The 13042-nt window shown below is 42.0% G+C and overlaps 1 protein-coding gene across 4 annotated transcripts in view; it reads left to right on the forward strand.

Moving 5' to 3' along the window:
• The window catches only part of LOC117537163 (suppressor of tumorigenicity 7 protein homolog), a gene marked incomplete at its 3' end in the record, with an annotated part of 63898 nt that extends 50856 nt beyond the window's left edge, over window positions 1–13042 (forward strand). For all 4 annotated transcript variants that reach the window (XM_034202303.1, XM_034202302.1, XM_034202305.1 and 1 more), the window contains 3 exon segments: window positions 2101–2183; window positions 10555–10714; window positions 13005–13042. In XM_034202303.1, coding sequence (XP_034058194.1) covers window positions 2101–2183; window positions 10555–10714; window positions 13005–13042 — 281 coding nt within the window.

Genomic DNA, 13042 nt, shown 5'->3' on the forward strand with positions numbered 1-13042 from the left:
TCTATCTGCGACAGAATTTCAGTCTGAAAAACTCTTATTTGTGTTGTTATATTGTAATGAAAAACGTTTCTCGGATAATCAAACAAGGTCAAAGCTGCACATTTCATCCGTCACTTTTGTAATCAGTTTTTTTTCTCAGAGAGATGTTTGTGAAATGGAAAACACAAATTGAAAACAGATGGCAGAGGAAGACTCTGACACTGTTGTATTGCTTCATTCTGCAAACATATCACAATACAGCTCATGTGTCAACTTTGTAACACATTAGTTTCCACACGAAAGAAAGGAAATTATATCTTTAATACTTCTCTGCATATTTAAAGTACATTATGACTTCCATTCCATTTTATAATCACTAACTAATGAGACTTGCGTTTACTGAGTTACATTTTGTTGAGCAGGATATTCTGCACATATTAACACCTCTTTAATAATATTTGAAGTGTAATTGCAATCTCCGGAAGTAAAACGCTAACGTTGGGCTATAAAGGAACTACATCACGGTCACATGACTTCACGTCACCACCGCTAAGCTAAAGGCGGCTAATGTTGGGCTATAAAGGAACTACAGCACGGTCACATGACTTCACGTTACCACCGCTAAGCTAAAGGAGGCTAATGTTGGGCTATAAAGAACTACAGCACGGTCACATGACTTCACGTCACCACCGCTAAGCTAAAGGTGGCTAATGTTGGGCTATAAAGGAACTACAGCACGGTCACATGGCTTCATGTCACCACCGCTAAGCTAAAGGTGGCTAATGTTGGGCTATAAAGGAACTACAGCACGGTCACATGACTTCACGTCACCACCGCTAAGCTAAAGGTGGCTAATGTTGGGCTATAAAGGAACTACAGCACGGTCACATGACTTCACGTCACCACCGCTAAGCTAAAGGTGGCTAATGTTGGGCTATAAAGGAACTACAGCACGGTCACATGGCTTCATGTCACCACCGCTAAGCTAAAGGTGGCTAATGTTGGGCTATAAGGAACTACAGCACGGTCACATGACTTCACGTCACCACCGCTAAGCTAAGGTGGCTAATGTTGGGCTATAAAGGAACTACAGCACGGTCACATGACTTCACTTCACCACCGCTAAGCGAAAGGAGGCTAATGCTGGACTATAAAGGAACTACAGCACGGTCACATGACTTCACGCCACCACCGCTAAGCTAAAGGTGGCTAATGTTGGGCTATAAAGGAACTACAGCACGGTCACATGGCTTCATGTCACCACCGCTAAGCTAAAGGTGGCTAATGTTGGGCTATAAAGGAACTACAGCACGGTCACATGACTTCACTTCACCACCGCTAAGCTAAAGGAGGCTAATGCTCGGCGTGATGACGATTAGTCTTATTAAGACAATTGTTAGCACCCGCCATTTTTAGACCATATAAAAGCTTCAGACCTTCACAAGTGGTGTATTTACTGAAGTATTTTATGTAGAAGAAAACCTATATTAACCTTCAACCTTATTTCAAGCATCTAACCAAAACCCATTCCCAAAACCATTTACTTTGAGTTGGCGTGATTGCTAAAATGCTATCTAATTTCAGGGTTTAGTACTCATTCCTGCACCAATATATTTGAACTCTAATAGCCATTTAAACACCATCTAGATGACGTTTTTCTTTCTAAAAGTTGCATTTGCCAAGTAAGAGTTGTTAATTGCTTGTGAAGAGTTAATGGTGTATTATATCTGGTAGTTAAGCTCCATTTCCCTCCTGGTTTTTGTCCCCACGGTGTATCTTCAGTGCGTAGTTGGGCTTACCCTGCTCCCCTGGTGTTGTGCTTTTTCACTTCTGAGCAGCAGGGCACTCTGGGAAATGCCAAAGCCTGCATGTGGATGCGTTGTTTCAGCAGGAAACGTTTCATGTCGTGAAAACACAAATGTCACTGAGTCTTTTTGATGTTTTTCTCGCAGTCTAACGCTTGTCTGATGTTTCTCCTGTAACCTAGTTTTATAATGAAATGCAGCATTTGATTCTACAAATATATTTTCTGAAACACCCTCTTTTGTTGTAGCTGAGAGATATTGTAATGTCTGAAAGTGATTTCTAACCCATCTGTCTCTCTTTGTGTCTCCTTCACAGTAAGCATGTTTCTCAACACCCTGACACCCAAGTTCTACGTGGCTCTGACGGGCACTTCCTCCCTCATATCAGGACTCATATTGGTAAGAAATATTCATTTACTGTCTCTATATAATAAGACTAGGGCTGTCAAGTTAACGCAAAAAAAAATTAACGCCACTAATTATTTTAACGCGATTAACGCATGTGTATTTTTTGTCCTCGGCCACCCCGTAGTTTCAGAGCGCATCGAGTTTAAAATACCATCTAGAAGCTGATGCTGACAGCCCCGCTCCTGCCGCCCGCTTGTGGCAGACCACACTTCCACGCTCACCGGCAGGCACCGACTGGCTGTTGGGAGGACCGGGAGGGTGTGTGTATGTGTGGCACGAGCGAGAGAGAGAGAGAGAGAGAGAGAACGTGCACACCTTACGTACTTGTTGTTGTTAGCATCTGGTGCTAGCTAGCTGCGCTAACGGATATAAGGAGCTGTTTCAATGAAAACAGAGGAGCGACATTTCGCTGAGAACTGCGCCGAGCACTTGACTTTATGCAGGAAGCCAGACAGTGGGACATTGTACGAACAGTCAGCACACTCAGCACGGATAGTGCGCAACATGATTGCAGCGTCCAGGCAGCTCCGGTTCGAGCATATGCCTTGAGTTGCACATAGCTCCAACGATCCATCACTCACACACTCTCTCTCTCACACACACACACACACACACACACACACACACACACACACACACACACACACACACACACACACACACACTCACACTCACACTCACACTCACACTCACACTCACTCACACACACACACTGTATTGTATGAGAGAGGTTCCAGGTTGAATTGAGGCGGATATTTTTAATGTTCAGAGGTTGTTATGTTTAATATTCATGAGAATATTTGTCATTGATAAAATGATAATAAACAAACATTTGCATAAAGCATATTTGTCCACTCATATATGAGTATTAAAAACTTAAAATATCCCTCTAAGGTACATTTAGAACAGATAAAAAATGTGCGATTAACTATTTTAATCGACTGACAGCCCTAAATAATACTGAACACAGTTTTGAAATGTGCAATGATGCTTCTGAAATTCTTGGTAGCAGTGCTGTTTTTCAAATTACAAATTGATGTTTTCTCACCAAGAATAGATATTACTTGTTGAAAACAATTGTTCTTTGATGCAAATAACATTACTTAAATGCAGTGAGTGTGAAGACTGCACAAGATTCAAGGCTCTATTGTTCACATGACAATAAAGCCTTGAATCTTGAATTGAATTATTAACAATTAATTGAATTAATATCCGAATCACAGTAAGCACAATATTTAATAACGCTCCAAAGCATTGTACGTGATAGGCTAAGGGGGCGGGACATATCTAAGTGGTTGACCAATCGCAACAGAGCCGGCCAGCTAACCAATCAGAGCAGCTCTGGTTTCAGACAGAGGGTGAAAAGAGGTGCTGCAGCACAGGCAGTATGAGAAAAATTAAGAGCTTTTTGAACATTGAAAGCATGGAGACATGTCACAGTAGAGGGAACAAAATATTCAAATATGAACTTGAAAATGATCGTAATAGGGCCCTTTGGTACTGCAGAGAATTTGCAGCATACAAATGGCAATATAATCACACTATAATAATTTTATTTTTCAATGACAATGTGAATAATATTATCTTTGCCCTCGCAAATCATATCGCAATTGCAATATTAGTCGAAATCCTCACAATTAATCATTATTTCAGCCTCAGTGAGTGAGACTCCTCACCTTCAGCGCTGAACCTCCTGATGTGAGACCCACTGCACGTCGTTCTGGAGCGTCAGCTAAATGTAAAATTCACACTTCAAAGGTTGATGACTGTGCACTCTTACTTGACATTCTCATTCATAATGTTACAAAGACCACATTCATTCTCAGAGTTGGCTCCCCGGCTGACTTTATGAGCCCGGGATGTCATTTGTTAGGACTATAATCACAGGATCAGAGGCCACCAGGAGCTGAAGAGAGAGGAAATCTATACTCATTTGGTCCTTCATAAGATGAGCTGCCAAAAAAAACCTCTTTATCCTCCTGACGAATCACACCGTGCAACACACCAAACTACTGAGGACATGTCAGGGTGTTTTTGTGTGAGATGTGGAGGGAGACAACAGTGTGAGGCCAAGGATAATATTTGCCCAACTATCATACTTGGTTTAAACACCCCCAGAGGACATTCTTATGTTTATCATTACATCACATGTTACTTGTTAGACGCTTTTATCCAAAGCGACTTACATACTCAGTACTGTGGGCAATCCCCACAGGAGCAATTTGGGGTGAAGTGACTCAGGGACACAACGACATGCTGACTGCAGTGGGGTTTGAACCTGTGACCCCCTCACAACAATGATATGCACCTACTGACCAACAATAACCCACGCATAGGAGCTAAACGTTTGTTTATAGCAGGTGCTAATAAAAAACGATACAACTTTTTTGAATGCTGTTATTTCTATTTTGAGATGTTACATTTTAGAATTGTTTATTTCTACCCTTTACATTTCTCTTATGTGCAATGCCTTTTCTTTTATGCTGCTGCAACGCAAACATTTCCCAAATTGGGATCAATAAAGTACACCTTATATTATTATCTTAATACTTATTTGGATCCCTAAGTTTATCCCGTAATTCTGGCGTGGATGTTAACCATTAATTGCATGGCAGTGAAAAGGTAAAGAGAAACTGGGACATGCTACATGCTACACTGCCTGGAGACCCTTGGACCTCACATCCAATAGTTATTCTAGATTGTACAAAGCAAATGCGCTCACAAAGTTTATGACAACAAGCGTGAACAAACAACTACATCTAAATCATAGTCACCACATCAAATATCTGTGGATTGACTTACACTGTAGCTGTATGCTAAACGATGCTAATGCAGACTTTGGAAAGCATGCATATGAGACGTTTAGGGAACATCTGTAAATTGTAGCGTCTGCTGATAGTCTGTATATGTACAGGGGGTCCGCGGGGTCTTAAAAAGTATTGAAAGTTGATAAATCAATTTAGCGAAAATGAAGGCTATTAAAAAGTATTAAACGGCATTTTCCAAGGTATGACATGTTGTAGCTTGTTTCAATAAGTATCTAAATGGTCCAAAGAGGTTGTATTCTACAGTCTGCCTGAATGTAATCATGGCGTAGGTGTGTAGTGTGATTCTGTGTAGTTTATTGATGGCATCCCGTTGGGTTTGACGTCATCTGAACAGGACATCGCACGCTCACTGCTTGATAGCGCGAAGGTCCGTTTACGCCGGTTGCTAAGCAACATCGTTATGGGGAAATGCAAGTCTGCGTTCAAATGGTTGGAAGATAAGGAGGAAGGACAATCAATACTGTATATAGTCAATGTGAGGTAAAGTGTGTCGCCAAGGTAACCGGTTAAAACTCCAAGTCGTGTCTGACCACAGGCTGATCTGAAAGAGCCTTTTCTGCTCCACGAGAGGCTCCACTTCACTGCAATGAATAGCTGTCCAGCTGCACATAGTTTATGTGTGTGTGTGTGTGTGTGTGTGAGAGTGTGTGTGTGAGAGAGAGAGAGAGAGAGAGAGAGAGAGAGAGTGTGTTAATTTGAGAGCATGAGGCTTGGATTCATCCGAGTGGGGTCTTTGTCCAAAACCTATCCTCATTTGGGTGTCCTTGGGAATTAAGATGACAATTAACACTTCCCCCAAAATATGATGTCTAATTTCTGCCATTGAAAAAGATACAACATTTAAAAAGTGGGAAGTATTCTGATGGATGGATTTGATCATATTTGATGGTTAACATGTATTAGTATTGGTAGCCACATATCATGTTTTGTTAAGTAGCAAAAAAAGTTGGATTCTGATATAAATAAATGATGAAATTGCTGAATTATTTGATTTTTTTTGCATATATTATTAATTAAGTGCAAAAAATGCCCTTGGTTGTTATATTAAAGGGTTTAAAATAGATTTTTCATTTTATAGCAGCTTCAATCTCAGAGAAAACTAATATATGTTCTCGTAAATATTAACCTGAGATACCACCAGCATCCCCTGGCTACCTTAGATATATTGTTCTACCTATAATGGCCCCAATAAATGTTGTTCAAAGACAATTGTCTATCACAGGGGGTCCGCGGGTCTTAAAAAGTATTAAAAGTTGATCAATCAATTTAGCGAAAATTAAGGCATTTTCCAAGGTATTACATTTTGTAGCTTGTTTTCAATAAGTATATGAATTGTCCAAAGAGGTTGTATTCTACAGTGTGCCTGAATGTAATCATTGCGTAGGTGTGTAGTGTGATTCTGTGTAGTTTATTGATGGCATCCCGTTGGGTTTGACGTCATCTGAACAGGACATCGCACGCTCACTGCTTGATAGCGTGAAGGCCCGTTTACGCCGGTTGCTAAGCAACATCGTTATGGGGAAATGCAAGTATGCGTCCAAATGGTTGGAAGATAAGGAGGAAGGACAATCAATACTGCATATAGTCAATGTGAGGTAAAGTGTGTCGCCAAGGTAACCGGTTAAAACTGGCGATGAGGTCTTAAAATGTATGGAGAGGGTCTTAAAAAAGGTCTTAAAAGGAATTACATTTGACTTCAGGATTCATGCATATACCCTGATGTAGTGCAAGTGTATACTAGGGCTGGACCCGAATATTCGTTCGTTGGAGTACTATTCGGGTTTCAATTTCGTTATTCGGATATTCGTTTTGTTTGTTTTTTCCCCGTTTCTTTTTCAAATTGAATTTATTGAAATCTCCAATATCAACGTAAGAGCTTGTGCCTCTTCGGGGGTGCTAACACTTAACCATAAACGTTATCGTTTACTTTCTCTGTCTTTTATATGTAGATATGACTTTTCTCCGTTAATCTCCGTCACGTTGTTTCCATAGCAACAACAACTTCCTGTCAACTGCGCTTACTCTCCTTCAAAATAAAAGCATGTCCATAAATAGGAAGCCAAGCCAAATTACACTTAAGACATACAACTGCAACGAAAGTCACAAACACAATGCGATATCCTTTTCAACTTCAAAGAACACAAATTGGGTTACATTAACAAATAACTATAAAACAACAATACTGTAGAATAACAAAATGAATGCCGTGAATAAACCGAAATACACGTGTTGAAGTGGTTCGCTGCTGATTACTTCCCCCCCCCCCCCCCCCCCCCCCCCACCGCGTGGGCCGAATATTCGCTGCTGATTACTACCGAAATATCCGGAGCCCGAAAAATGGTATTCGGGACAGCCCTAGTTTATACATCAGCGTTTAAAAATAAAAACAATCAAAAGAGATGTGACAAATATCATCAAAGCAGTATCCGTTAGCGAGGCGTTTTATCTCTCGCAACAGTCTGTATTTTAAAATAGATCCTCTCTTAATTAACTCACTCTCTCTTCCCCGCGGGCAGCTAGCCAGTGTGCGCTAAGAGGCAGCTTAGAGAAGGTGTGCACGTGCTCTGTGAGGTGATTGAGAAATGTGGAAACCTGTAGGATACGTATGAGCGACACTGGTTATTTAAAAAAGATGCTTATTTACCGAATTAGGCGGATTTCCTCTGAAGAGTTCGAGATGATCTAATATCACTCACTGACAGTCAAACAGCTTATCCTCATGGCAGTCTGTACACTGGAGCTCTCATCAGTATTCTGGATGTTTTCACACATTCAGTCATTACAACTTTTACCATTTAATGATTCTTATATAAGTACATTTTCAAAGTGCTTAGAGCAACATTCAAGCTTAATATTGATAGTCACGTTTTCGTCTATTTGTCTCTGAACAGATCAACCATAGTTAGAATTAGAAGAATTAGGAGGGAGGAAACGCTCTGTAATGGTCACACAGTGAAATGCGTGGGGGAAGGGGGGTGTCCGGTGCCTTTCTCAAGGGCACCACGGCAGGGCAGGAGGTGAACTGGGACCTCTCCAAGTAGCAGTCCACACTCCATATTTTAGGTCTGGTCGGGGACTTGAACCGGTGACCCTACGGCTCACAGCCCAAGCCCCTACTGACTGAGCCACTTCTGGACTAGCAACCTTCACATAATGGTACATCCGACTTCATCAGGACGATTTGTGGCATTTTTAAGATAATCCACCGATTCCTGTGCTCACAAAGCACATGATTTACTTATTACCGTATCACACTGAGCCAACAGGAAGGTGCAGAACTCCTTAAGCCAACACACAATGAGGACAATACAAGTGTTTCATAGATATTAAAACAAGTTAACAAATGTGTGTCCTATTTGCAAAACATTACACCCAAAATGATGAAAATAGGCACCACTAATCAGACGGCCTGCTTAATAAATATCAGCATCTCCAATTCAGTCAACCACTGCTTTACATATTGTTAAATGGTTGTATCATGAGTGCTGTGTCAGGGCTGATGTGGTTGTAGGAGCCAAAATGCTTATTTAGCCTGAGGCAATTGTCGTCATTATTGTTGTTATTTTAGATCGCACACATTTGTATTTAATTAAGTAATTAGTACGACACAGAGACTTTCTGTTGACCGTTTGGTCCTCTTTAAGTTATTGTTTGAGTTATTAAACATCGTCTAACGAGCTAAAACTTCAGTACGGACTCATTCAATTGAAACGTGTCAAAGTGATGAGTCTACCTTCGCCTTTAGTGACTGTTCATCGGGAGTTTAGTCATGCTTAAGCAGAAAGTGAAATGCATCATGCAGGCGAAACGTCACACACTGCAGGTGTGTGTGGTCCTCAGACGTCTGCCATCATGACCCTGAAGTCTGCAGACTCTCAGGTTCACTGATGTCCCTTTCACACCAACGCGGTTCCAGGGCCGGTTCGGAGCTGGAGTTTGAAAAGCACTGTTTTTTCCTGTTCACACCGCAGCGGAGCCGCCTCTAAGCTCCGGAATCCGGTTCATTTCAAGCACCAAAAAGTTTGTCGGTCTAGAAAGCAAGCACCGCATACGTCACGCTTACGTTGGAAGATCTGGGCTGTGTCCAAATAACACGCGACGTCCGCCTTTCCGCCAGCTTCAACATGATGGGTATTTTGAGCTTGGCGCATCGAATAGGACGTATATTTACCTTCTTTCTTCTACGGAATCGTCGTTGAAGTTGATGATTGGAAAGAACTTTTGAATGTAACGACTGTAAAGTTGGTAGTAATGTCGTCCCATTTCGTTTCGACAGAGCAAAACCAAAACGAGTAGCGCTTCAATACAATCGGCCATTGTTGTTGTTGTCGATGTAAGGGGTTTCCGCGTGGTTTGGCTTTATGAAGCAGGCACGCAAACGGTTACGTCATGACGCAAACGATGACGCAGCACCAGTCGGGCTCTGAGCGGTGTGAACAGAGCGGGAGCTGAACCGAAGAACCAGAAAAGGGGCTGATTTTATCTTTATGTTCTTATAAATAAGCTCTATTTCTCTATTTTGATCCTTTTTTAAGCAGCCTAGAAGCTTATGAACATTACAAGTAAATAAAAAGTCCCATTGTTAGCTGATAAGATTTATATCTGAAATATCTTCTACCCAATCATTGTCTTTTTTTTCTGTATTTGAAGACTTGGATTAAGTGTTTCTTCATGTTTTAAGTTATAAGTTAACACTGCTGTGTTTGGTAGACTTAAAGGTCCCATGTCATGCTTTTCCGGTTATCACCCGTCCCCTTGTGTGTTATGAAGGTTTTTCTGCATGTGAACGGTCTGCAGAGTCACAAACCCTCAAAGTACACCCTGTAGCGAGTAAAACTCTAACACAGAAAATACCTGTCTATGCTGCCCCAGAACGCCTCGTTGGAGATTTCTCATTTTCCATTGTTTACTTCTTGGGTATAGTGACGTATTTCGGGTATAGTGACGTAACGGTTCCGCAGATTGGTCCGTTACGTTACGTCCGCATAGCCGTTACGTTTGGACCAATCCGCGGACTTCCTCACACACACACACACTCGGCGGGACGTTGCGAGGCTCGCTGCTGCGAGGAGCGGGACTCTGTGAGCCGGCTCACTGGTGTGGGGTCAGCGAGACACCGCGGAACTCAGCCTGGGTACGCACACAAACTCCCAGCCAGGCTGCGGGTGTGTGTGTGTTTCAGGCTGGGTATCGCTGTCTTGCAGACGGCCACTGGGCTCACAGGGAGGGGGGGGTGGGGCCGGAGCTCCAACAAGCCGTTTAGGACAGAGAGTGAATACTCATACTATACAGAGATGCTGTATGAGAAACCAATGTTAGTTTGCAAAATTGCACAATATAAATCTATTCTAGTAGACCTCAACAATGGAATTATGATCAGTAGAAATGGCCATGACATGGGACCTTTAAATGACTGGTCAAAAAGGATATGTCTTTATTTTTTAGCTATACTCAAACAAGTAACAATGTGGAATGAAAGTCATATAAACGGTTACACTAAATACCATCTCTCTTTCTCTCTGTTTGTATTTCAGATATTTGAGTGGTGGTATTTCAGGAAGTATGGGACGTCCTTCATAGAGCAGGTGTCTGTGAGCCACCTGCGCCCCCTGCTGGGCGGAGTGGACAGCAGCACCCCCAGCACCTCCAACACCAGTAACGGAGAGGCGGACTCCAATCGACAGAGTGTGTCCGGTAAGAGAAGACTATCCACTGCAGACACACGAGCACCTCGTATATCGACATGCAGAACCAGAACACAGAGCGAGACAGGACCTGATAATAACAGCTCTGTGAAGCTGGGGTACTTTCTCTGAAAATTATTATATACGCCATTTTGTCTTATACCAGCAAGTCGAGGAGCAGTTCAACTCTGAGAGAGGCAGATTTTATTTCAGCGTTTGGTCGTTTTCAGAACAGGTTACTTTGTGATATATGCAGGAGATTAGGAGTGAGAAATCGATCGGCAGAGAGTGAATATCGGCCGATTGATCGGAGCATCCCTAGTTTTTATTTGACTGTCCTGTCTACGAAGACATAGTAAAAGCCTTACAAAAAACCCTCCATACATTTCTTTTTTAAATACTAATTAAAAATACTATTAATATAAAGAAACTCTAAAGTGGGCTTCAGGAAGGACCCTTTGTTTGTAGAAGATGTTATTCTGAAGTTTAGGAAAGAAAAGGCAGAATATTTAGTTTAATAATCTGTGATTTTGTATTGAAGCAAAACATTTGACTACTGACACTAAAGTGTTGATGTCTTACCTATGAAGGTTTGTGCCGTCAGTAGGGGCTTGGACTGTGAGCCGTAGGGTCGCCGGTTCAAGTCCCCGACCAGGCCTAAATATGGAGTGTGGACTGCTACTTGGAGAGGCCCCAGTTCACCTCCTGCCCTGCCGTGGTGCCCTTGAGCAAGGCACCGGACATCCCCCTCACTCCCATTGCTCCCCGGGCGCTGTACAATAGCTGCCAACTGCTCCTAGTGCTAGACTCCTGGTTCTAGGATGGGTTAAAAGCAGAGAACACATGCCACTGTGTGCTCTGCATGTGAGACCATTACAGAGGGGTCCATCCCTCCCATTCCATTCTATTCTATTATTGGAAAAGTGTGATACTAAAAATAAAGAGTAAAATCATCTATTAGATCAAGAAGAGTTTTGTACCGTGTAAAAAGTGTTATTGCTGCCGTTAAACTTGGTCCTTTGTTTACTGTTCTCAAATGAAAACACCAAATAATCCGCCAAACCCAAAAGAACAAATACATTAAATGTTATGACAGTCGTAATGATCTTTTCTATCTGACTACAGCCAGGGTTAGCAGTGAAACACTTCAGTTCGCTTCTGCTGTGTTTCCTTCAGAAAGCTGAACAGCCAGACTTTTTCAGCTGCAGAGCAAACCCCAGTGGTCTGCTGCAGGCGCTCAGAACAGCATTGATTGAAATGCTCGGGGAGAGGCGTTCACATCTTGTTTTACTCATAGTTACTATTAAATTCATGTTGCTGCTCGAGCACTATTCCGACTCAGAAGCAATACACGTCGTGCTGTTTTATTTGAGATACATCTAGATGAGTTTTGTTTAAACGTGTCGCCTCCAGCTGTGAATCGTCATCATTATATATCCATATGTTAGTTGCAGCTTGAGGAAATGTCTCCAGATGACTCATCTCTCTCTCCCTGCTGCTTCACACATTAAAACGTATGAAACATCATAAACACTGCACTTGTAACTAAATGAACTCGTGTTTGCAGCTTGTTTTGCCATAAACCGAGTGCACGTGTTCCAAAAACTGCTTTTAAATAGAGCTTGTCAATTATTTTAAGCGGATAACTTTTTAATTAGGGTTTTTTGATCAACAAAATTAGATAAACCAAATATTTGATGATAACGGTTTGATTATTTATCATATTACATATCTGAACTGATGTAGGTATTCTCCATCTATTAAAAGTAAGTGAATGTAAAGAGACGAAAACTGAGAAAGAAACATGGCTTAGCAAAACAGGAGGAGCCATTCGTGTACCAACACGTATTATATAGAGCCAAAATTGTAGTTAAATGAAAAGTCTTAATCACATATAACCCTCATGTGATCAGGCTAGTCTCTCCAGGGGCCTGTTCTACGAAGCTGGCTCAACCTAACCTGGATATGTTTGAGTTAGCCGGTTGGCCTAATCCAAAACATACACGCTCTCGCTAAACGGTCCTACGACGCTGGTTATCAAGTGGATCGCTCAAGCCAGCCGTGTCCTATCTAGTTAGGTGCGCGTTCACATGAAAGGGGTGGTATCTGGAGCATTCGACCAATATAGCAGTGTGTGTGTGTAGCAGTGTGTGTTCTCTCTGAGGAGTTTTCAGACCTGTTTCCTGTCAGATATGCTCTCAGGAGGCTCCGTGTGGACTCTACCCCTGACACTCTCTCTCTCTCTCTCTCTCTCTCTCTCTCTCTCTCTCTCTCTCTCTCTCTCTCTCTCTCTCCTGCAGAATGTAAAGTATGGAGAAATCCGCTGAATTTATTTCGT

Source organism: Gymnodraco acuticeps, unplaced genomic scaffold (assembly GCF_902827175.1).
Source record: "Gymnodraco acuticeps unplaced genomic scaffold, fGymAcu1.1, whole genome shotgun sequence".
NCBI lineage: Eukaryota > Metazoa > Chordata > Actinopteri > Perciformes > Bathydraconidae > Gymnodraco > Gymnodraco acuticeps.